Below are 27,122 nucleotides of genomic sequence, written 5' to 3' on the forward strand. Positions count from 1 at the left end.
TGTCCGTGCGCTCTCCGCCCCTTTCGCCGGCCCGGAGCGAGCGGGCGCGCGGGGGCGGGGCGGGGCGAGCGAGGGGCGGTCTGGAGGCGGGGCTTGCCTCCCACGGCGGGAGGGCGGAGCCTGCAGTGGAGCCTGCTGGCTCGGTTAGGACCTCGGAGAGCGCCGGGCGCCGCGACCGAAGGGACTGGAGACGCGGCCGGAGCCGGGCCGGACCGACACCGAGGAGCCCGCCTCCCTCCGCACCCTGAGCTTCCCCGGCCGGCAGGAGGCTCGTGGCGGCTGAGGAAGGTGCTTGAGTCGGGAGTCCGATAGCCATCCCTCTGGGACGCCGCCGCCGCCGCCGTCCAGCCGCGGCTCCCTCACACCTGTGTGTGCGTCCGTGAGCGTGAGCGCCCGCGCGTGAATGTCCGCGCGACGGTGTTTGTGTGTTCGCGCGTCCGCGGGCGAGAGCCCGGCGCCTAGGCGCTCGGCCCGGGAGGCAGCGCGGGAGCCGAGGCTCTGCGCGCCCGGCTGGCTGAGGCGGGACTCGGGCCGCGGCCGTCGCCGCCGCTGCTTCACGTCCCGCAAGCGCGGCCGCTGCGCTGCGAGGAGAGCGGACCGGCGGGCGCCCGCGGCGGCGGCTGCGGGCAGAGCGGGGCGCGAGGGGGGTGGAACGAGGAGAGGTGGGAGGGGGGCTGGAGCCGCCGGGAGGGACGCCGGGGGGAGGGGGGCGTAGCGGAGGGAGAAGTGGGGGCATCTGGCGCCGCCGCTGCTCGCCCCTCCCGTTAGCTGTTGCTGTGGGTCGCCCGCAGTTGCTTTGGGGTCTTGGTCGTCTGGGGTGGGGAATGGAAAATGCACCCTTCGCCCCATTTCCTATTGAGAAAAAGGAGCGTTGAAGACCAGGAGGGGACAGCCCAGGAGGTGGTGTACCAGCTCCCCCTACCCCCCCCCAACTTCAGTTTTCTGAAAATAAAATATTCTGAGCTGAACCTTTAGTTGTAAAGCCCGCCCTTACGAGAGAGACAGAGACTTGGTCTGTGGGACTCTGGTTTGATTGTATAATAATGATGATATAATGCTAATGACGACGATGACACTGCCTTTTATTTTTACCCCAGTGCTGATAAAGCATAGCCACAGCTGGGGATAAAGCCCTTGGAGATCTGATGTACGAGGAAGATATACTGTTGCTTTTGGAGTTGTGGTTTTTATTTTGAAAGATATGCTTTATAGAATTAAAATTTGACAATATGGAGCCTGACTTTTTTTTAATTTTTATTTTTTTTAGTCCTTTATAGCCAATGATAGTAAAATGGTGACTAGCTACTGCCTTGACTAATGAAAAGCTAAACACTTTTACCCGGCTATAATTCCATGTGTTAAGTCACCCTTTCCTTTGAATTTCTCAACAGTTTTTAAAATGAAGAAGTTTAATTTCCGAAAAGTTTTGGATGGCTTAACTGCCTCCTCCCCTGGCAGTGGTAGCAGCAGTGGCAGTAACAGTGGCGGTGGGGCTGGAAGTGGTTCCACGCACTCCGGAGGGACTGCAGGGGTTCTCAGAGAAGAGATTCAGGAAACCCTGACTTCAGAGTATTTCCAGATTTGCAAGGTAAGTTTTGAATTGGCTTAAAGCCTGTTATTTCTTTATTTTTCTGTTGTGAGGAAAGAAATGTTAAAACACACACACACACACACACACACACGACTGGAAATTGTTGAGATGCCAACATCAGAGTCTGGTGCAGAGAACTCTGTGGATAGGTCAGTTTGATTTAATAAAGGTATTCCAGGAATCAACTTAAAAAGCAATGGTAGTTTAAGGGGGAAATAAGCAAACATAAAAAGTAGAATTTGCAAGATAATGTTAAGGCCCAATAGTGGAGAAAATTTTTAATGTAATATTTATGTATAAGTCATAAATTGAAGGAGAAAATCGTCATTCTGGTTAATCCTGGGATGTTATTCAGATACATTAATTGTTCTTTTATTTCACTGGTCAGTAAGATGATTAAGCTATTAAGATGTTGCTAGAATTAAGTAGATAATAGGTAGATGAATATATCTATTTTAAAAGATCTAATGGCATTGTTTTAAATTCATTGTTTGAATTCTGAATTAAAACACCCCCAGACTCTTAAATTGTAAGCAAATAAACAAACAAACAAATGCCATGGGCTTAATGACTCTAAGAACTTTTAATACTGAGAAGAATTCAAAAGCAGCCTGTGTTCTGGGTTAGTGGGGAAACATTTTAGGTAATTATACTTTAATGCTGAGCTTCTAATGAACAAACAAAAGAGAGGTTCTGATGGGGAGATATGAGAACTTTCAAATCAAGCATTATGTTAATATGTAGAGGTATTATATTTTTCTGAAATAAAGTGACTTATAATTTTTATTTTCCTTTTTTGGGGGTGTCCTAGGAATGTGCTTTTGACCTGGCATGTGTAATAGAAAAGCTATTAAGTCATTCACATTGATATAAATGAATATAGTTTTATAAATGTGTTTGAATACATAAGAAGAAACAGTAAATTGTTTTTATTCTCTTGTTTTTGTTTTACTGATTTTAGAGAGAGGGAGAGAGAGAGGGAGGGGGAGAGAGAGAGAGAGAAAGAGAGAGAGAGGAAGAGAGAAACATCAATTGGTTGCTTCCCTGTACACACCCTGACTGGGAATTGAACCCGCTTCCTTTTAGTGTATAGGTGGATGCTCCAACAGACTGAGCCACCTTGCCAGGGCAGAAACAGTAAATTTTTGAAATCAGAGAAATTAAGTATTAAATTTTTTGATACTTCAACAAAATTTTTTTGAAATTATAAAAATTAGTTTTGTAGGAAACAAATTATGTATAATGAGATAAGTTTCAATTATTGTGTTAGTCTCTGTTCCCAGTAGTGTTATTATAAAACATTAAATCTAAGTTATTAAAATGTTGTAAATTAGTTTACTAAAAGGGAGCATATTTGTAATTAGGTTAGATAAATAGATTTAATTATAACCTACCCTGTGAGGTTTGTATATAATACAGTTTTGTATACAAGATTTTATACAATTTTGTTCTTAATTTGAAATAAGTAATAGATATGTTTTCAGATTAGTGAGAGGCTAAATAGTGGGCATGAGATAAATACGTGAAAGAGTCCTGGAGGCCAAATTTGGACTGCTAAGGCAAGGAAATTATGCCTTGATAATTCCCTGATTCTCTAATCTTTGATATATTACTATTTCCATTTCAAGATTATGAAAAAAATTTCCAAATTCTCTCAGTTCATGAATGTGGTAATGATGAGGAGAATTTTGGAAGACGAAAAATTTGTTTGAAAAGGTAGACTTCTGAAACCGAATGACATTGGGCTGTTGAGGTCATAAAGCTGGTAGAGAAGGTTTTAAATAAAATTCAGGGGAAATGAATGAAGGCAAGCGAGGAAAATGGGATTATAGACATCTTCCTATTTTTTCAGACAAGAGATAGTCATGGAGTAGTAGGAAGACCACTGGCCTTGGAATCAGAAAATTTGTATTTTATTTAAAGCTCTGCCACTTGCCAGACATATAATCATGAGGAAGACATTTATCTGCCTTGAGCCTTTTGATTTTCTCACCTGTATTATGGTAATAAGTATTTCCTCTCTTCTTTCCTAAGAAGGTTATCTGGAAGATAAAACAAGACAGGTGAAGGGAATGTATAAATTGGAAAAGGCAGTAAAATATTTATTTATATTATTGTTAAAGTTTTAAAATCACCTTGTTCTTAGTGTAATGACTATTACCAATGGGCTATAATAATATTAGATAACAATTTTAAAAGAAATTATAAGGATAGATAGCTATATAAGCTGAACACTAATAGTACTGAAATCTTACTAAATGGGGAGAGTATTATGGCATCTTTGGGTAGGAATATAGTTAATTTTAAAAAGTTGTTATATGTGCTTTAGGTTACCTGGGCTATAATAAAATATATAAAAATTGATTAAGAAAATTCCAAAATAGAATTGTTACTAAAATGGGGACTTCATTGGGACTCACTGATTAAATGTGCAAAAAACATTCTATTCTGAGTACTAAACAGTTTGCTTGTTCTGGGTACTTCTACCTTTTCAACATGGTCAAAATTAAAGTATAAATCTAGAATCTGCTTTTTTGGAAACCATCCTTCTCTCTATTATTTGATTATTATAGATATAGTATTATTATACTATAGTATAATAATATACTATATTATTATAGTATAGTATTATTATACTATAAACTCTTTGAGAGTCTTTAAATCCTATCTATTCTGTTTCACCATCTCCAGTACTTGTCATTCTACCATATTTTCTTGTTAGGTCTCTTAAAATCACTTCCTAACTGATCTTCTCACCTCTTGTTTTACCCTATTCCAATTCATTTTGTTATTATAATAGTTATTTCTGAATTATAATGTTAATTATGTCATTTTCCTGATAAAAATTGTGTTGGTTTCCCTGGAGCAGTGATGTTCTAAAAAGTCTTATGTGAAACCCCAGCAAATAATATTTATTAAATAAATATGATAGTAATTTGACACACATTTTAAAGTAAATAATAATAAATTATACAATTCGTATATATGTATCTATCTATACTTATTATTGTTGTGTAATATTATCCATAGGCAGGTAGGAGGACATTTGCTAGCCTTAAAAAGGTAAAAGTATAAAGCTACCGCTATTATCATAAGTGACACATCTATAAGAAGTAAAAAAACAAAGAAATGGTAGAAGAAATTTTGGTTCAAGGTCAGCAAAAAACATACAAACAAACAAAAAAACAAAAAAAAACCCTTACAGGTTAATGCATTGGTTTACTACAATCCGTTTTAAGTTCAGCATGTTGTGAAATGCCTGAGCTGCCTTTTATGAATTTGAATTCTGTGAAACAATTTGAAACCACTGCTTTATACAATGAACTTTAAACTACTTAACTTGATCTGTATGTAGTTCCCTTCAGAAAGGGCTCCTGTTTACCTTTCCATCCTCATTTCCTTGATTCCCTAAGGATATTGTATTCCCTAAAAGCACCACATTTTCTCATATCTCAATGCCTTTTCTCTGTTGCTTCTGACTAGAATATCTCTTCCAGCTTTAGTATAATTGGAGAATTCCCAGTTATCCTTTACTTCATAGTTCAAACACCACCTCCATGAAACCAACTCAGACCACTACTTTCCTGGATAGAGTTAACTTATTCCCTTTTCTGTTTTCCTATAGCATCTGGCATATACATGTAGAGTGAATTTAGCACCTTGTTATGATTAAAAATTTTATTTCTCTTACTGTCATTATACTATAAACTCTTTGAGAGGCAAATAATATTTTATTTCTTTATCATTGTTACCTGTGCTCATTACCTAACAGGCCGGTGGTTCTCAACTGCCTGTCTAAAAGAAAGATTTCTAGCTCTACCCTGTCTAAGAAAATCAAAATCTCCCGGAATGAGGCCTAGCCACTTGCATTTTTTGAAGAAGCCTCACAGAAGATGTACAGTCAGTATTGAGAACTACTATAGTAGGCACTTGATATACTTTATGAATGAAGCAGCATATATACATGGTTGGTTGATTAATTGAAAAGAAATTAAAGCAGAAAATATAGTTAACTGACCCACACAGAATTAGTCTGGAAGCAGGACAGTGTGAGTATTGTAGCTAGAGAGTTGACTAGTTTCAAGCATTCAGTGAACCATCAGCATAAATTTATGTTTTTCAACTCTTTGAGAATGGAGTTTTTGTTAATCTAGCAAGTTGGTTAAATTAAAATTACAGAGCTTAATCTGTAAGATATCCCATTGGACCTTCATAACCGTCCTATAAGGAAGGCAAAAAAAGTGTTAATATTTTTATTTTACTGATAAGACATCTGAGGCCTTTAAATGGTATCCTTAGGTCTCTAAGTTGGTAAGAGACATAGCTAAGTTTAACATACTGTTCTTTGATTCTCAAATCCAGTACTTTTTCTGCTTCATCTTTCATATTGAAAAGGCAACATGGTAAATTCCTCAGGAACATAGAAACTTTAAGAAGATAAAAGACTATTTCATTGACCCTTCCTTCAAACTACATCCAAGTAAGACTATACCTCTTCACTTCCCCCACATCTCTTGCCTAGACTACTACTCTACTTCCCTGCTTTAACTCAGGCCACACCACAGCCTCATCTCATAATAGATAGAAGAATTCTTTTAAAATTTAAATTATATCATGCAATTTTTGCTCAGAACTCTCATGGCTTTTCATTTCTCTTAAAAATAAAACCATAAGTCCTATGTCTTATAAAGCTCTAAGATCTGGCTATACTGACAAGACATCATTTTCAACTCTTGTTTCTGTTACTTACTCTACTAACTACATTATTACTTCTCAGACATGATTCCTGCCTAAAGGCTTTTGCATTTTCTGTTTCCTTTACATGGAGCACTTTCCCTACACCCACAAATGTTTATATTACTTGTTGTCTTTGCATCGTTCAGTTCTCAGTTCAGCTGTTAACTTCTCAGAGAGATCTTCATTGATTAATGTTCACTCCCTTTATTCTCAGTCTTTATCCTGATTACTTTTTCTTGATAACACAGCTACCTGTTATTAAATTATATATTTCTTTGCTTTTCCTATTATAATGTAACTCCATGAAGGCAGGGCTTTACTTGTTCACAACTGTCTCACCAATTCATAGAGCAATGCCTGAAACATAGAAGGCAGTCAAATATATGTTGAATGAATGAATGAATGAGAGCAAAGAAGCTGATAAAGTAGCAATAATTGGTGTGCCGCAAGAATTTTTAAAATACGCAATACCTAACTATTTAGTCGGGCACTGACCTCTTTTCCCTTAGATTGCCAAATAAAAAATGACAACAGCCAATACAACAATAGCTGTCTGGTGTGAATGAATCAAAATTATACCAATTTTTTTGTGAGATTGGCAAAAAATATATTTTTTGGTGTGCTACAGAATTTTAGTAATTAGTTTATGTGTGCTATGAGATGAACATGGTTGAAAATTGCTGTGATAGAGTGATATGTTAAGAGCAAACTAGATATTTTCAATAAGCTTTTGAAAATGCTTTTATAATTTATTTTGTTTTATTTTTCAATCCTTAACTGAGGACATGTTCATTGACTTTCTTTTAGAGAAAGAGAAAAGGGGAAGAGAGAGGAGAGAGAGAGGAAGAGAAACATAAATTGGTTGCCTCCCGCATGGGGCTGGGGATCAAACCCGAAACTTAGGTATGTGCCCTGATCAGGAATGGAACAGGTGGCTTTTCGGTGTATGGGGCAGCACTCCAACCAACTGAGCCACACTGGCCAGAGTGAAAAGAGCTTTTATTAAATAATTTTATATTACATAAAAACAAGGAACCATTCAATGAAAGAGTGTACCACTTTAGGAACATGGTATATAATTTTTAAAAAGATATGGAAAAGGAGATTGTAGAAAGATTTGTTTAGATTTGCTTTAGTTTTTACTGAGGAAAGTATTCAAAACATTCTTGTTTTCCAGTGATCTTTTTAGGGGAACAATTCAGAAGTATTAGTGACAAACATATGGGATGTTCTAGACTTAATTAACAAAATAGACAAAACTAAATATATCACCAGAACCAGATGGCATAATCCCTAAAGTTTTGAATAAACTCTTAAACTAGGCAATTTACTATTCATCAATACTTGTAAACTATTTTTTTATAAATGGTCATGGTGTCAGAGCCAATATGTAGATAACTAGTGTAACTTCTTCAGGGAAATGGATTTGTAATTATGATCCTCATCTCAGGCATAGTATCAGATGTTGCCAGACAAATATGTATAAAATCAGAAACATAGGTGTGGAGTGTGAAGAGTTGGGTTTTTTAGGACCGTGGAATGATTAAAGGAGATTAAGTACCTAGATATCCCTGACTATCATCGCTTCATGTTTGCCATTGTCTCCACATTCTTCTAATTTTACATCATTGTACTTCTGAGGTTCTATAAATGAGATTGGCACAAGACTATGAGAACAATTCCTCATTTCCTCAATTTTTATTCATTAAAAGAACTGTACAAGATTCCCTGAGATGGGTGGACTTGTCTCATTCTATACTGCTAAACTGATAGAACAAAAGGTAGTACAGTTGACACTACAGGATAACTTATTATGGATGAAGCATCTGACAATGACTTCGTGCTCCTGTTACTAAAATGAACAGTAGAGAAAGGGCAACTTTAAGAATAGTAATGGATGCAAAGCAGAAAAATTTAAGAACCAAATAGAATTAAAATAAATATTTTTTAAGAACCGGGAACCAAAGCCAAATTATTCAGGACTCTAGGCTCTCTACTTTTCTTATCCTAGGGTGCAGGTGCAGACTTGAGTAAGGGATTATAGACTTGTAAGAGGTAGGTTTATAATTTTTTTAGATTACCATAGAGAACAATCACGTTTTCTCACCAAAGGTCCTTTGGTGATAGTATATTGTCAGCAAATTGGGTTGTTGGTCTTATTTAGTATGGCAGTTCTTATGTTCTTAAAAACAGTGTTGTCATACTTTGTGTATGTCTCAGTATAGAACTAATTTAAACTTACATAATTTCCAAATTTATATGTAGGGTTATTACTAGTGATCAAAAATTCCGAATTTTTGAAGTTTAGTACATTTCTCTGCCTTCATTTGAAGATATGCCTGCAAAAAATCACAGGGTTAAGTTCTGTAGTTTGCTTTTAATAATAGGATGATTGTATTGGTTTCCCACATTATAGTCTGTAAATCATTTACATATTAGTTTAATAGCAATAACTTTGACTGTATCCATTAAAAAATTCAAGTAGAATCCCTACTTTAAGCTTTTAAATTGAGGTTTTTTTCCCTATTACAAGATTGAGATTTTTGCTCCTACAGTAATACTAATCTTTATTAAAGATTTCGGTTATAGTGAGTTACAGATTTTTGTATAGTTAAGACTTTGATCCCTTCCTTCTTATCTCCTAAACAAGGAAATAATTCCAAAATTTAGAGTTTTGATTAAATATTCATTTCTATTTACTTTTATTTTTGGTTGTTTGATCTTTTATATTTTAACTTTTTTTATCCAAACAGAATTTGTTTTGGTGTGCAGTGTGACTCTAAAGTGATTTTTTTCAAGTAGCCAATCAGTTTTATTATGTCATTTATTCACTGATTGTTTTTTTACTGGTTGTGATACTCCTTTGTCATACATATATTAACTTTTGTTATGTACTAGGATTTGTATCTGGATTAACAATGTTCTTTCTTCCATCTTTCTGCCTATTCTTATGCCAATATCATAGTGATTTAATTTGCAGGCTAAAAAGACTGGTCAAAATAATGTGTAGGGTAGGTTTTGGAATATTTGAAAGGAAATGCAGTGTCTATGCCCATCAACTGAATACTGCAAATCTAGTCAAAGTTAGATTTATTACATCAAAGGAGATTGCACACTATAGGGAACCATGAGATGTCTCAGTAAGAGGGTGTTAGGAAGGGGCTTGTTACAGGATTTGGGTTTGTGTTAGGTGATTTTAGGAAAGTTCAAAGAAATATAATTGAGTTTTGTCAGGAAGTAGGGGACAATTCTATCATTTTGTAACCTAAGAATATTTATCTAGGAGGCAAGAGGAACAGCATAGGCTAAAGCTACAATTACTAAAGACGCAGCAGTTATGTTAGTTGGATGAGGGGAACACATTTAATCATTAGTGTGGTTTACACAATGTTCTTACATTTATCAGTACCTAAACATGATCCTGCAGTGGTTTTGTTTTTGTCTTGCTTCATCATGGTCATAGAGGGACCTTGTTTGATGGTTTTCTGTGAAATTATTCATGTTCCGTAGGAGAGCACCATAGCCTAGCTGTTAGTGCCAGGCAAGCTCCAGCTAACAGCTGTTAGAGGCTGCTTTTTTCTCTTAGCAGTTTATTACTTCTAAAGTAGCTAATTTCAGTACCTACATAAGAGAAATTTTTCTTGTCGATCAATATAGTCAAGAATGCATATCGGATGATTTGAATTTGTTTTATAATTTGAATATGTTATATAATTGTTAATTCAAAATGATTTGAAATTATTATATAATTATATGTAATATGTAATTATATGTAATATGTTTAGTTAAATTACATACTTGAAATAGTATTCTTGAAAACAACTATCCTAAGTAAGTATAACAATTTTTGTGCTAATTTTATTTGTCCTGTTTCTCCATTTAGTCACAATTCACTTTTTTTTTTCCTTCTCCATTTGAGAAAATATAATTTTTATTTCCTCCACATAATATTCCCTAGCAGGCAGCCATTTTTAACTCTAGCAGGTAAATAGAAGATTTGAAGTAACTTTTATTTTTCTGAGAGTTCAACCTAGCATATCAATTTAATATTTTTGTGTGAATATACAAAATTTCATTTGCAGTGGAAATAAAACTAATTTTCAGAAATCCTATAAGAAACTCTAATGTGTATGTATTAGTCTGAGTGGTGTAAGATGCCTATAATACTCTGATTTTTCACCTGAACTGTGTGGTATCAGCTAAACCAGTTATTTTAACTAAGTTCCAGAAGAGACATTGTTATCTGACCTGCATCACCACAAGTATTTTACAATGCTGGAGTAATCTCACTTCTATTTTCTAACCCTTTTTAGTCACTACTATATTGGCAAACATAGATCATTTAATATAAGAAAAGTATGTGAGGTGAAATAATATCCTTAGCAAATATATTTTTTGAGGAGCACATTGTATTTGGTAATAGGATAGCCAGGCTGTTGAATGAATCATACTAAGAAACTTAACTGAGTCTGATGGAGATTCAGGCAAGGAGTGCATAGGACATAGTCGCTGAAGGCAGTTTCACTGAATGTTGTTTGTTCGCTTTAGTGTGATCAAGTATAGGCAGAGATTAAGATTCAAGATGAAAGCTACAGAACCTGGAAGAATAGAGGAAAGAGTGATGCAGGAGAAACTATGATACTGACAATAATCCAGATACTCGAGTTGATCTCAAGAAACCAGGATGAAGAACATTGGGGGACCAGCAACAAAGCTAACTCAATACCAAGTCCATTGATCAAGGTTTTCTTTCTTTTTTTTTTTAAATCCTCACCTGAGGATATTTTTCCCATTGCTTTTTTAGAGAGTTAGAGAGAGTGGAAGGGGGAGAGAGAGAGAGACTTAAACATTGATGTGAGAGAGATACATCCAGTGGTTGCCTCCTGATCGTACCCTGACCGGGGACGAGCCTGCAACCTAGGTACATGCCCTTGGCCAGAATCGAACCCAGGACCCTTTGGTCCACAGGCCAACACACTAACCTCTGAGCCAAACAGCTAGGGTGATCAAGGTTTTCTTAATCCTCTTAATCTAGTGAAAGGATTACTTTTATTTTATTTTTTAAATTACATGTATTCGGGTGACAGTGGTTAATAAGATTATGTAGGTTTCAAGTGTACAGTTCTGTGATACATCATCTGTATACTACATTTGTGCTCACCACCCAAAGTCAAATCTTCTTCCCTCACCAAATATTTGACCCCCTTTACCCTTTACTACCCACTACACCCTTTCTCTCTGGTAACTACCATGCTGTTGTCTGTATTTATGAGTTTTTGTTTCTTTTTCTTGTTTGTTCATTTGTTGCTTTCAGTTTTATATGCAATGGAATACGACTCATAAGAAAAGATGACATGCTACTATTTGTCACAAAATGGATGGATCTTGAGAATATCATCCTAAACAAAATAAGTCAGACAGAAAAAGTTAAGAACCATCTGAAAGGATTACTTTTATTAATATGTATAATTTTTATTTTTGTTTAAAGTATTACAGATGTCCCTTTTTCTCCCCAATGACCCTTTCCCCCCCGTTCCTTCCCCCTCCCCAGTCACTCTCCCCACCATTGTCCGTGTCCTTGGGTTGTGCATATATGCATATAAATTCTTTGGTTACTCTCTCCCCCTCAACCCCCTCTCCCCCCTCCCTCTGACATTTCGTCAGTCTCAACTATGCTTCCATGTCATTGAATCTATTCTGCTCGTCAGTTTATTGAGTTCTTTAGATTCCACATATAAGCGAGATCATGTGATATTTTTCTTTCGCTGTCTGGCTTATTTCACTTAGCATAATATTCTCCAGGACCATCCATACTGTCCCAAAGGGTACGAGATTCTTCTTCTTTACAGCTGCGTAGTATTCCACGGTGTAAATGTCCCACAGTTTTTTTATCCACTCATCTACTGATGGGCACTTGGGCTGTTTCCAGATCTTAGTTATTGTAAACTGTGCTGCTATGAACATCGGGGTACATATATCCTTTCTGATGAATGTTTCAGGATTCTTAGGATACATTCCTAGGAGTGGAATCACTGGGTCAAACGGCAGCTCCATTTTTAATTTTTTGAGGAACCTCCATACTGTTTTCCACAGTGGCTGCACCAGTCTGCATTCCCACCAGCAGTGTACTAGGTCTCCCCTTTCTCCACACCCTCGCCAGTACATGTCGTTTGTTGATTTGTTGATGGCAGCCATTCTGACAGGTGTGAAGTGATATCTCATTGTGGTTTTAATTTGCATCTCTCTGATGATTAGCGACATTGAGCATTTTCTCATGTGTCTCTTCGCCATGAAAGGATTACTTTTAAAGGAATGGTAGTAATTTGCTGAAACCACCAAACCACTTTCTTCTTGTAACTTCAGACTACCAGAAAATTTTGAGATTTTTCTTATTCTTTCTGCTCAGGTTCATTCTTATGTGGTGTTCTTCCTTTTTTTCCCATGATTATTTCTCTCCCTAGATTTTTCATCTATTTCTCCTTGCAGCCCCAATCAGTTTTTGCTTCATGTATCTTGATGCTCTATTTGTTAGATGCATACACACTAAGGATTGTTATGTTGTCTTGGAGAATTGACCCCTTTATTTATGTAATGGCCCTATTAATCCGATACTTTTCTGAAGCCTGCTTTGCCTGAAATTAATATAGCTATTCCCACTTTCTTTTCATTGGTGTTAGCATGGTATTTCTTCATCCCTTTACTTTTAACTGGTCTATGTCTTTATAATAATAAAGTGGGTTTCTTGTGGACAACATATAGTTGAAGTCTTGTTTTCTTACCCACTTTGACAGTCTCTGTCTTTTAATTGGTTTAGTTAGTCCATTGATATTTAAAATGGTTATAAATATAGGTGGATTAACATCTACCATAATTGTTACCATTTTCTATTTATTGCTTTTGTTTTTTGTTTTTATTTATTTTTTTCCTTATACCCTTTTTCTGCCTTTTCTGGTTTTAAATGAGCATTTTATATGATTCAGTTTTCCCTCCTCTCTTAGCTTATCAATTGTGCTTCTTTTTATACTTTTTTAGTGGTTGTCCTTGAGTTTGCAATATACCTTTCAACTAATTCAAGTCTTTTTTTTTTTTTTTTTTTTAATATATCTTTATTGATTTCAGAGAGAGGAAAAGAGAGAGAGAGATAGAAACATCAATGATGAGTCATTGATCGGCTGCCTCCTGCACGCCCCCGACGGGGGATAGAGCCCGCAACCCGGGCATGTGCCCTGACCGGGAATCGAACCCCGATCGCCTGGATCCTAGGTCGATGCTCAACCGCTGAGCCATGCCCGGCCGGGCAAGTCTTCTTTTAAATAACTACCATTTCATGGGTAGTGTAAGTTTCTCTTGATGGAGTATCTCAAATTCCTCCCGCCTGTCCTTTATAACATTGCTATCATTCATTTCACTTACCTGTAGGTTGTAATCACCAACTACAAAGTCACTATTATTATTTTGACCAAATTATGATTTCTTAGATCAGTTGAGAATAAGAAAAAGAAAAGATTTTTCCCTTCTCTAATATACTACTTTTTTATGTAGATTTAAGTTTCTGTCCTGTATCATTTTCCTTCTTTCTGAAGAATCTTTTTTAATATTTTTTGCAAGGCAGGTCTACTGGTGACAAATTCTCTCAATTTTCGTTTGAGGAAATCTTTATTTCTTCACTTTTGAAGAATTTCACTGCATAGAGAATTCTAAGTTGGTGATTTTTTTCTTTAAACATTTTAAATATTTCATTCAACATTCTTTTTATCTTTTATCTTCCTTAGGTAAGGTTTGGTTTCTCTGGCTTCTTTCAAGATTTTTTTATTCTAGTCTTTGATTTTCTGCAGTTTCAGTATGATATGCCTAGGTACACCAGATTTTTTTGGTATTTATTTTGTTGGTGTTCTCTCAGTTTCCTGGAATTGCGATTTGTTGTCTATCATAAATTTTGGGAAAGTCTCAGTCATTATTTATTCTTTTCCTTTTCCTCTTCTCTCTCTGATATTCCCATTACATATGTTTTTGTGCCACAGTTCTTGGATATCCTCTTTTGATTTCTTTATTCATTGTTCCTCTTTATGTTTCAGTTTTGGAAGTTTCTATGGACATTTCTTCAGGCTTACTTATTCTTTCTCAGCTGTGTCCAGTTTATCAATAAACCTGTCAAAAGCATTCTTTATCTCTGTTAACACTGTTTTTTATTTGTGGCATTTCCTTTTGCTTCTTAGGGTTTCATTTTGTGCTTATGTTACCTACTTGTTATTGCATATTACCCACTTTTTTTTTTCCATTAGAGCCCTTCCTTGGAATATTAATCAAAAAAAATTTTTTTAATCCTCACCAGAGGATTTTTTCCCCATTGCTGTTCAGAGAACGTGAAAGAAGGAGAGAGAGAAAAACATCAATGTGAAGAGAGACACATCAATTGGCTGCCTCCTGCACATGCCCTGACCCAGGCCAAGGATTGAGCCTGCAACCAAGGCACATGCCCTTGACCAAAATCAAACCTGAGACCCTTCAGTCTGTGGGACAACTCTAACCACTGAGCCAAAACAGCTAGGGTTCAAAAATATTTTTAAAATCTTCAGGCTGATAGTTCTAAAATACTACCATATCTGAAACTGGCTCTGACGCTTGTTGTCTCTTTAAATTGTGTTTTTATTTTGTCTTTAAGTATGCTTTGTCATTTTGTTGAGGGCCAGATATGATGCACAGGGAAAAAGGAACTGAGGTAAATAGGCATTTAGTGTGGGGTTTTATGTTTATCTGCCTAGGGGCTAGGCTATACTTTGTTTGCTACAGCTGTAGGTGTCAGAAGCTAAAATTTTCTCTGGTGTCCTTGTTTTTGTCTCCCCTGTTGTCTTTGAGTTTCCCTGGCAGCCCCTGCTTAAATAAAATATGAGATGTTCAGTTCTTCCCCTTGTTTTTGCTTATTTTATAGCGGATCCCTTTTGATGTGGTGGTAAGGCATGGGGGAGAGGAAGTATTATAGTTCTATGATTAGTACTCAGTCTTTTAGAGAGCCTAGGCCCTTGGGCTGTGACTTATTTTCACAAGTGCTTTTCAGTTTTGCTTTTTTCCCTCTATGAGACAGGAAGGCTAGTGTTGGTATTTCCCTTCTCCCACTTAAAGGCTAGAGGGAGCTGGAGTTGAATATTTCCCTTCCCCCAGTCAGTTAGGCTCTGGCAAAATAGTTTTTCTTTCTCTTTCAGGCAGGACTTAAGAATAACAGAATGCTTTGGGCATATTTCAAAATAACTACTTTTTTCCCTCCTTTTGCCAGAAGCAGGAGGGATTTTTCTCCATTACTCATTGGGAGAACCTGGCAGGACTCCTGGAGGTAAAACTCACAAAAGTGTGCCCCCCACCACCATCACTAAGACTGGACCCTTGGAGTTCTTAACTCTCAATCTTATCCATACTGGACCTCCAGCAATTTGTCAATTATAGTTTAGGTTTTCATATTCTTATATTGTTCCATATATGGACGTTTTTGCTCTTGGGCTTTTGTTCCAGTAAGTTGTGATTCTCTATATCTGCTTATCTGTCCCTCAAGTTTTTTGTTTGTTTGTTTTTTAATATATCTTTATTGATTTCAGAGAGAGGAAGGGAAAGGGTGAGAGAGAGAGAGAGAAACATCAATGATGAGAGAGTCATTGATTGGCTGCCTCTTGCACACCCCCTGCTGGGAATCAAGCCCACAACTGGGGCATGTGCTGTAACCGGGAATTGAACCACAATCTCCTAGATCATGATTGATGCTCAACTACTGGGCTACACTGGCCGGCCTCCTTTTTTTTTTTTTTTAAACAACAAATAAAATCTTGAAAAGTAAAAAGTACATGCATTATTTGGAATATGTTTTAAAAACAAAAACCTTCAAGTCTACACTAGAATTAATTTATATAATTAGAAAAGATTTTGGCATTATCATCATAATAAATAATTGTTAATTTAAAAAAATGTACTGAGTTATTTGTGGACTTTGAATCAGATTTTGAAACACATTAGTAAGGGTGTAAGGTTAACTTTTTCAATTATATTGATGTTCATTGTGAGTTATTTTAAATTCAGGAAGTGTTTAGTAAGTATCTAAGATATGCCCAGAATTTTGTTTTCTTTTAAACGTTTATTCTTTTGTTTTACAAGTAATTTATATTTCTTGTAGAAGAACTAGAAAATATAAATAAGCAAGAAGAGAAAGAACATAATTTTACCCAGATATTACCACCATTAATTTTTGCAGTATCTATTTCCAGATGTTTTTCTATGTTTATGATTACATATAAAAAGGGTTTTTGTTCATATAAAAATGGGCTCTATACATTCTTCTTTATAACTTTCCTACTTAATATGTTACGAACTTCTTATCTAGTTATTTATTTATTTATTTATTTATTTACAGTTGAGTGGTTGCCTAGGATCCTATTCTATTTATGGATTCCAGCTTGTTTAAACTAATCCTCAATTATATCTACTATTTTACTGTCATGAAATACTACTAGAAGTATTGTGGACAAAAAAAGGGGGGGCCTCATACTAATCCTGACAAGCTCAGAGGAGGCCTACATGGTGGCCTTACAAACTCAGAGACCTAAAATAACCACATAGGAAGGTCTGAAATCAAAACTTTCTAACTAAAAAGGGTTCATGGTGGGTAGTCATGTCCTAGGCTGGTATTTTTCCCTAACAAAGGTCAACGTTTACTTTAACTGAGCCTGTCATCTTTTTTTGCATGTATGATAACAATATCTTTGTGTATCTTAATGTAGTTAGAATTTTTCCTTAGGATAAAATTCCTAGGAGAACAAGTTCACAGCTAAAGAGTAAGCATATTTTTAAAGGTTTTTGATATGTATAATCAAATTGTCCCACTGAAAAGTTGTACAAGTTTATAGTTCTTATTAGAAGTTTATATTTATTTGTCAATTATTCCTCAGTAAAATGGGCCAGGAAGGAAACTTATAGGGGTACTTGTTTCCTTTTACCTTTGAAAACCGTAGAAATTACCATTATTTAAAAAATGTTTGACTATATAATTGGCAAGAGGTGGTAACTTAAGGTTGTTTTAGTTTGTATTTCATTGTTTAGTAGTGAATTTTGCACATAAAATAATGTATTGCTCATTTGCATTTCTTCTATAGTGAATTAGGTGTTGTCTGTTGAGTATTTATTTTGGGATGTTTAGCTTTTTTTCTTATTATTTTTAAGTATGTTTTATATAGCAATGATATTAACACTTTTTAAAATTATGTTATATATAAAAAGCTGTTACAGAACTTTGCCTAATGTTATGCAAAGGGCTTTCATCTCCTTTAATGTTATAGGAATAGGGATCTCATTTGTTAAATGATCAGTCAGTTGTTCCAGTACCAGTTAGGGAATAATACTTTTTTCATCATTGATTTGATTGCTGCTTTTAGTCATATGTTTAATTATTTTATTTATTTAGCCTGCTTTTCAGCATTTTATTTTATTATATTGATCTATGTCTTCCTATATTAGTATAACAATTAATATTATTGTTTTATAATATTTTTCAATATTTCATATTTTTTCTACCCCTATTGTTTCCCTTTTCAGAAATTCTTGTTCAGTTTTAGGTTTATATTTCTAGATAAACTTTAGTCTTTTTCTCAAGTTTCATAAAAAGACGAATTGGATTCTGATTGTTCTATAGTACATTTATATTTTGGGGAAAGGTTATATTTTGGATATTGAATTTTCTGATTTTCAAGAAAAGGTTTTTTTTTAAATTTACCTTGATCAGAAATGTTTTATAGTGGGGTTTTGTTTTTTTTAGTTGTTTGGATAGGTCACACATTTCTTGTAAGGTTTTATCCTAGAATTTTATTTGTTTTGCTATTTTGAATAGGAACTCTTACAACATATTTTTGTTTAATACTAACTTAGAAGATAGCTATATTTTGTCATACTTATTTTGTAACTTTCAATAAACTTATTGAAGTCAGATGGGATAGAGAGATATCTATATTTATGAAGAGATATTTAAAAGATTGTGCCAATTTGTATTTCTGGAATAAACTACTTAATCGTGTAATACTTTAAAAAAATAAGCTACAAGAATTACTTTTCAAATATTTTACTTGGGACTTGCCTCTTATATTTCTAAATAGAATTGATATCTAATTATCTCGTGTGTGTGCTCTGTGTGCCTGTGTGTGTGTGTGTGTGTGTGTAGCCTAGGTCGTGTGTTTTTTTTGTTGTGTTTTTTTTTTTAATTTAATCTTTGTTTAAAATATTACAGATGTCCCTTTTTCTCCCCAATGACCCATTCCACCCTGTCCCATCCCCCTCCCCATAGGTCATTTTTTTAAAATGTGAGTTTAATCTTCATTTTTTTTCTGTCTGAAATAAGGTGCCTAGTTCTTTAAAGGTTTGGAAAATACTCTTGGTTGGGATCAATATTTTTGAGGAAGTGTTTTTTGAAGCAAAAATTTTATGGTAATTGATCAATTTAGATTACTGCCTTTTCTTTAATGAAATTTACTAATTTATATTTTCCTTTTTTTTTTTTTTTTACTTTTAAATTTATTTTTATTGTTGAGAGTATTACAGGTAACCCATTTTCCCCCCCAATTGATCCCCTCCACTTCCCTCCCACCCCCTTCCCAGGCCTTCACCTCATTATTAACTGTGTCCATGGGTTATGCATATAACTTCTTTGGTTAATCTCTTCCCACCCTCCACCCCCCTTCCCTCCTTCCTCTGAAATATGATCGTCTGTTGCATGCGTCAATGTCTCTGGATTTATTTAGTTCATCAGATTCTTTTGTTCATTAGCTTCTTCTTAAAGAAGACCCTTCAACTTTTCCTGTAGTGCTGGTCTGGTGGTGGTGAACTCCTTTAGCTTTTCCTTGTCTGAGAAACTCTTTATCTTACCTTCAATTCTAAATGATAACTTTGCTGGCTAGAGCAATCTTGGTTGTAGTTCCATGTTTTTCATCACTTTGAATATTTCTTGCCACTCCCTTCTGGCCTGCAAGGTTTCTGTTGAGAAACCAGCTGACAGTCGTATGGGTGCCCCCTTGTAGGTAACTGCGTTTCTCTTGCTGCTTTTAAGATTCTCTCTTTGTCTTTGACCTTTGGCATTTTAATTATGATGTGTCTTGCTGTGGGCCAATTTGGGTTCCTCTTGTTTGGGACCCTCTGTGCTTCCTGGACTTGTAAGTCGATTTCTTTCCCCAGGTAGGGGAAGTTTTCTGTAATTATTTTTTCAAATAAGTTTTCAATTCCTTGGTCTCTTTTTTCCCCTCTGGCACCCCAATAATACAAATGTTGGGCTGCTTGAAGTTGTCCCAGAGGCTCCCTATACTATTTTCATATTTCTGGATTCTTTTTTCTTTTTGCTGTTCTGGTTGGGTGTTTTTTCTTTCCTCATGTTCCACATTGCTGATTTGATTCTCAGTGTCCTCTACTGTTGATTCCATGTAAATTATTCTTCATTTCAGTTTGTGTAGCCTTCATTTCAAATTGGTACTTTATTATGTTATCGATTTTCTCAGTTATTTCCCTAACAGTCTGCTTAAACATTCTTATAATCATTATTCTGAACTCTCTGTTAGCTTGCTTGGATCTATTTCATTTAGTTCCTCTTCTAGAGATTTCTTCTGTTCTTTCCTTTGTGACATGTTTCTTTGCCTCCACATTTTGGCTGCTTCCTGATGTTTGTTTCTGTGTATTAGGTAGAGCTGCTATGTCTTCTGGAATTTGTAGAGTGGCTCTGTGTAGTAGGTGTCCTGTAGGCTCCAGTGGCCCAGCCTCCCCAGTCACCTGAGCTGGGTCTTCTAGGTGCTCCCCTGTGTTGGCTGTGTGCACTGTCATGTTGTAGTTGAGCCTTGGTTGCTGCTGGCATCACTGGGAGAAACTGACCCCCAGGCCAGTCAGCTGTGAGGACCAACTGCAACTACAGCCAAAGAGCTGCTGTGCTGGAGACACCCTTATGGATCAGGATTTACTTCAGTGGAGCTTTGGTGTTCACCAAGTGTGCCCCTTGAGTGTGTCACTCGTGGATGTGGTAGGGTTGTAATCCAGCTTGGTCGAGTCTGTGCACCAGGTGCACTGTCTCTGGGGCGTTCCGGGAGGTGCAAAGTCAGCCTCTGCCAGTGCCTTGCCCAGGGCCCCCCAGCATGAGCTACACAGCCAACCGTAGTTGGCTGCTACTTGTGCTGAGCTTTGTGTTGTCCAGGAGAGGCCAAGCTATGATCCAATGCAGACTGCCGCTAGTGCCAGGCTTGGGGCCACTTATCAAGCCGTATGGGGCCTGCTGCTGCTTGTTTGAGAGATTTTAGGAAAATCCTAAGCATGAGGCTTGAGAGGCCACTTGCATAGAAAAGCCCCTGGAAATGGCCTGGATGAGCTGCAGGTGGGGAGGGGCGGGACCTCCGGGAATCACCGGGGTGGGGCCAAAGGTGTGAGTCAGGTGCTGGCGACTCAAATATGGTGCCTGCCTGCTGGCTGTGTGCGTGAAGGACTTGCCAAAGGAGCCATGGCCTCTGCCAGCTCTTCTGCCTGGGAGAAAGCTGCCCCTCCAGGTCTCGCCTTAGTTCCTCCCCAAGTGTCCCAGGTTCCTTTCCAGCTGCTGCCCGGTGCTGGGCTCAGAGGGAGCGCGTACGAGTGAGTTCGTGCCCCGGCCCTTTAAGAGGAGCTGCTGGTGCCACCCCCAGCCTCTGAGTCCCTCAAGGACAGTCCCTGCTGGTTTCACAGCCCGAAGTTGTGGGGACATCTCTTCCCGGCCTGGAGCCCTGGGCTGAGGGCCTGCTGTGGGGCTGGGACTCTCCCTCCTCCAGGAAACCTCCACCGCCGAGATTCCCTTCCGGGTTTCAACGGCGGCACCAGGTGTGGGCCCCTCTGCCGCGTCTCCACGATTCAGCCCCGTCTCCACGATTCAGCCCCGATCCGCCGGCGTCTCCGCCCCTCCTAACGGTCTCGATGCTTCTTCAGCTCCCTGATTGTGGGGCTTCTGTTCAGCCAGACCTCAGGAGGCTCTGAGTGCTGGTGGTTCTGTATTTTAGTTGTAATTTTGATGTGGTTTTGGGAGGCGGTGGGTGCAGCTGTTACCTACGTCGCCATCTTGTTTCTAGCCACTGATTTATATTTTCATAGGAAATGACAAATTTTGTCCACATTTTATTCACATTTATTAGTATAGAATTATACATTCTTTTAATAATAAAAACAGTTTTGTAACTATGGCTATATATCTTAATTTAACATTATGTGTTTTTATCTTCTCTTTTTCTCTTCATTAACGTTTCCAGAGGTTTGTCTGTTTCATTGATATTTTAAAAGAACTTGTTCATGGAGCTGACAGTTAATCAGTTTATTTTATTTTTTGCCTTTAATAAGTTTTCTTTAATATGTAGTCTTTGAAATTTTAGGTTTTTCTTTTTGTGAGTCTATATGTGATGAATCATTATAAATATTCCAATAACACTAGATAGAAACACTAGAAAGTTTTTTTATTTGGGATAGGTGAGGCTCATAATTTTTTATAAATCTTACTAATTTTATATACAGTTCCTCTATATCTTGTTTTTGGCTTATCAGATTAATTAATAATAGAAAGATATATCATTCTGCACTGTTTATTGCTGTTGTATTTCTGTTCATTTTTATTCTTTTTATTAATTTATCCTTTATGTTTCAATTCAGTGATATTTGTGCAAAAGCACTGGTATATCTCCATTGAGAAGTATACCCTTTAGCTACATAAAATATTTGCTGTTCTATTTAATGCTCTTTGCCTTGAATTCTGATATTAATAGTGTGAACCCATTTTCCCTGTTGTTTGCATTGCTTTAACCTGATATTTTGCCAGTATTTACTAGATTTTTAGAGTTTTTTCTGGATGTCATATTAATCTTGTGAAAATATCATAGATTTTTTTATTATTTAATTAAATTTTTATTTTGTGATTATTGCAGATTCACATGCAATTGTAAGAAATAATGCAGATAGATTCCATGTATCCATTGCCCAGTTTCTTCCAAAGGTACATCTGCAAAACTAAAATACAGTACCACAATCAGGATATTGACAATGGTATAATCAATATACAGAACATTTTCATTATCACAAGAATCCCTCATGGTGCCCTTTTAGAGCAGCACACAACCTTCGCCTTTAATCCTGGGAACCGCTAACCTGTTCTCCATTTCTATTTTTTTTTTTTTTTTTTGTCTTTTCAAGAATATTATAAATGGTATCAGATAGTATATAACATTTTTGGATTGGCCTTTTTTTGCCTGTAATAATTCTCTGAAGATACATCCAGAGTTTTTTATGTATCACTAGTTTGTTCCTTTTCATTGATGGGTAGTATTCCATAGTATAGATACACCACAATTTGTTTAACCACTAACCCACTGAAGGACACCTGAGTCACTTCCCAGTTTTTTGGCTGTTATGAGTAGAGCTGCTATAAACATTTGTGCACAAGTTTCTGTGTGAAAGTAAGTTTTCATTTGTTTGGGATAAATGCCCAGAAGTGCAATTGCTGGATCATATGATAATAGCATGTTTAGTTGTTTTATAATTTGATATCTGTATACTCTGTTGCGTGCACATGACTAAAAGTCTAGTTTCCTTCTGTTATCATATATTTGACCCTCTTTACCCAATTCTCCCTCCTCCTGCCCCCTTTTCCCTCTGGTAACTACCATTCTGTTGTCAGTATCTGTGAGTTTGTTTTTGCTTTGTTGTTAGTTTATTTGTTACTTTTTTCTTTTATATACCAGATAAGAGTGAAAGCGTATAGTTTTTATCTTTTTCTATCTGACTTATTTCACTTAGTGCAATATCCTCAAGATCTATCCATGTTGTTGCAAATGGCAATATTTTATCTTTTTATAGCCAAGTAGTATTCCATTATATATATTTATACTACATCTTTATCCATCCATTCATCCATCAGTGGATACTTAGGTTGTTTCCATATCTTGACTATTGTAAATAATGCTGCAGTGAACATAGTACATATATCTTTTTTTTTTTTAAACCTCACCCGAATATTTTTTCCATTGCTTTTCAGAGAGAGTGGTAGGAAGGGAGGGAGGAAGGGAGGGACGGGGGGAGGAATTGAGAGAGAGCAAGAGAGCGAGAGAGCGAGCGCAATTGGTTGCCTGCACGCACCCCGACCGGGGCCAGGGATTAAGCCTGCAATGGAGGTATGTGCCCTTGGCCAAAATCAAACCTGGGACCTGTCAGTCCACAGGCTGACACTCTAACCACTGAGCAAACTGGCTAGGGCCATATATCTTTAAAAATTTTTTTTCTTTATTGTTGAAAGTATTACAGATGCCCCTTTTTTCTTCCCATTGACCCTCTCCACCCTGCTCCTGCCCCCTCCTCAAGCCTTCACTGCACTGTCTGTGTCTATGGGTTATGCATATATGCATATAAGTTCTTTGGTTACTCTCTTAGTACATATATCTTTTTGATTTAGTGTTTTATATTCTTCAGATAAATACCCAGAAGAGGAATTACTAGATCATAGGGGCTGCACCAGTTTATAATCCTACCAACAGTATATGAGAGTTCTCTTTTCTCCGTATCTTCTCCAACACTTATTATTTTGTGTCTTTTGGTAATAGCCATTCTAAGAGGTGTGAGGTGATATCTCACTAATTGTGGTTCTGATTTGCATTTCCCTAATAAATAGTGATGTTGAACATCTTTTCATATGCCTTTTAGCCATCTGTATGTCTTTGGAAAAATCAATTCAGATTTTCTACCCATTTTTATTTATTTTATTCTATTTTTTAAAATGTTTTTATTGATTTCAGAGAGAGGAAGGGAAAGGGAGAGAGAAATAGAAACATAAATAATGAGAGAGTCATTGATGGGCTGACCCTCACTGGAGATCGTGTTCACAACCTGGGTATGTGTCCTGACAGGGAATCGAACTCTCAGCCTTTTGGTGTATGGGACAATACTCCAACCAACTGAGCCACACTGGCCAGGGCACATTAAATAAGTTTTAATAAATCTAAAATCCACCTTACATTCCTGGGATAAGTCCCACGAAATCATGGTATATATCCTTTTAATATGTTGCTGGAATCAGTTTGCTAGTATTTTATTGAGGATTTTTATACCTCTATTAATAAGAATTAGTGATCTTTGGTTTTCTTTTCTTGGTGATGTCTTTGTCAGTTTCTAGTATCAGGTTAATACTGGCCTCACGGAATGAGTTGGGAAGCATTCCCACCACTTTTATATTTTGGAAAGGAACTATATCCTGATTATGTATCCACATTGCTCTGTAGGAAGAATAAGGCTATCTTCCTCTTGACAATGTTCTAAGTCTAAATAAGGAAGACAGTGTGGAGTCAAATGGGAAACACTGGAGTTAAGAATCATGACAATGAAATGTGTAGTTTTTTTCTGGATTTTTTGGTTTATTTTTTTACAATTTAGTTGAGAATTGTTTAGAGATTATAGAACAGTAGTTGGTTGGTTAAGGACATCATGGTACATTCATACTATAATAAGCTCTGCAACTTTAAAAACTTTGAAGTACACCCATTTGTGTGTGTGTGTGTGTGTGTGTGTGAGAAACTTTTCCATGATATACTGTTGAGTGAAAAAAACATTACAGATCTGGTTATATACTACATATATGCATATGCACATATGTTCGTCTGCATTTTAAAAGCAAATGAGGAAGTTATGCAATGAACTTTACAGTGTTTTCTCTGGGGAATAAGAGTTTTAAATGAACTACATGTTATAGTTTATCTTTCTTTTCATCTATTTACATTTGTAATTTATAAACATAATATTTAATTATGAAAGTATTTCCATCAAAAATAGTTCTTGGAGCACTAAATATCTGACTGAACAAGATATAGAATCTATATTTTATTTTTATCTATGTTGCCCTCTAATTCTTAAAAAGTTATAGCACATTTTATATTGAATTTAATTCCTTCCTAATGTTGCATATTCCCTTTTTACATGTTAGTTTTATCTCCTTTATGATATAATGAGCTCTTTATATATATATATTTCCATTTTGTTATTATGGAAACTTTTAAACATACAGAGAAGTTGAAAGAATTATACTGTGAACACTTATGTATGTATATGTATATACCTACACTCACATACACACACATACATATATATTCACCACCCAGATTTGATAATTATCATTTTGCTATATTTATTTTATCATCCATCTATCTACCCATCTATTCATAATACTTTTTTTGATGCACTTTAAAATAAGTTGCAGATGTCAGTACACTTTACCTCTTAAAACTTCAGTATACATATCATGAACTGGAGTTCAATGTTTGTTTATAATAACTTTTTCTTATCTTTTTTGAGGTATAATTTCCTACAGAGAAATCACAAATTTTATTGAACCATTTTATTAATTTTAACTAATGTATACACTTGTGTAATCCAAACCTCTATCAAAATATAAAATATTACCTTCACTCAATAAAGTTCTTTCATACCCCTTCCCATTTCTGCTCAGGTCAACCACTGATCTGATTTTTTTCACCATAGTTTAGTTTTGCTTGTTCAGAATTTAACATGAATGTAATTATACTATATGCACTCTTTTGCATATTGCTTCTTTTACTTAGCATAATGTTGTCGAGAATCATCCATGTCGTTGCATTTCTCAGTAGTTTTTAATTGTTTAGTAGTATTCCATTGTATTAGTATATCAGTTTTGTTTTTTGATTCTCTTGTTGGACATCCAGGGTGTTTCTAGGTTATTGTATACAAACTTATTAGGGCCATACTTATATAAATTATTATGTTGGACATATGTTCTTTATTTTCTTGGGTACATACGTATGAGTGGAATTTCTAGGTCATAGGACAAATATATATTTAGTTTTATAAGAAACTGCAAGACATTTTTCCAAAGTGGTTGTGTCATTTTTACACTTCTACCAACATTTGGTGGTAGTTTTTTTTTTTAAGCTAAAAGATTATTATTTTAGTTATTTTGCTGGTTGGATAATGGGTATCTTGTGATTTTAATTTAATTTCCCTGACGACTATTTTTACCATTTGCTCTCTTTCAGACAGTTCGGCATGGTTTTCCTTATCAGCCCACAGCATTAGCCTTTGATCCAGTTCAGAAAATCTTGGCTATTGGGACGAGAACAGGTGCTATACGAATGTATCCTTAATTTTTGGTTCATTATTTACTATGTTAATAACAATTGCATTTCCTTAAATATTCAGGTGAGTAAATATGTTTGTGACCAAATAAAATTTATTGTTTTTTTAGAGGTTAGTAATGATTGTGAAAACCCACATTGTCAAATTTATTGGCCTATTTTTAATGTCTGTGAGATAAGTGTTTTTATTTCTTCTTTAATTCCCAATATTGGCAACTTGTGTCTTTTCTCCTGATCAGTGTGGCTAGAAGCTTATCAGCTGTATTGGTTTTAAGAAGAACCAACTTTGGGTCACATTGCTTTTCTGTATTGTTTTTCTATATTCTGTTTCATCGATTTTACTTTGATTTTTTAAAATTTCCTTATTTTGCTTAATTTGGGGTTTAATTTGATCTTAAGGTGGAAACTGAGGCCATTGATTTGAGAACTTTCTTCTTTTCTAAAATATGCTTTCAGTACTGTAAATTTCTTGCCAAAATTTTTTTAATGTCATCCTATTTTTAAATTAAATTTTTACTTAGAAAGTCGCAGATTTAATTGTAGTTCTAAGAAATGATACAGAGAAATCCATCCCATGTACTCTTTACTCAATTTCCAAGAGTAACATCTTATAAAACTATAGATATTTGTTGATA

At 36.1% G+C, this 27,122-nt stretch overlaps 1 protein-coding gene across 1 annotated transcript in view; it reads left to right on the plus strand.

Moving 5' to 3' along the window:
- Positions 1-204: 204 nt before the first annotated feature.
- Positions 205-27,122, plus strand: part of STXBP5L (syntaxin binding protein 5L) — a 170,660-nt gene continuing 143,742 nt past the window's right edge. Inside the window, exons 1-3 of the mRNA XM_087817877.1 lie at positions 205-288; positions 1,392-1,588; positions 26,389-26,486. Of these exons, the coding sequence (XP_087674003.1) occupies positions 1,400-1,588; positions 26,389-26,486 (287 nt within the window). The 5' untranslated portion in view covers positions 205-288; positions 1,392-1,399. The remainder of the gene's footprint in view (positions 289-1,391; positions 1,589-26,388; positions 26,487-27,122) is intronic.

The sequence above is a fragment of the Miniopterus natalensis genome, chromosome 6 (genome assembly GCF_054644295.1).
Source record: "Miniopterus natalensis isolate mMinNat1 chromosome 6, mMinNat1.hap1, whole genome shotgun sequence".
NCBI classification, from domain to species: Eukaryota; Metazoa; Chordata; class Mammalia; order Chiroptera; family Miniopteridae; genus Miniopterus; species Miniopterus natalensis.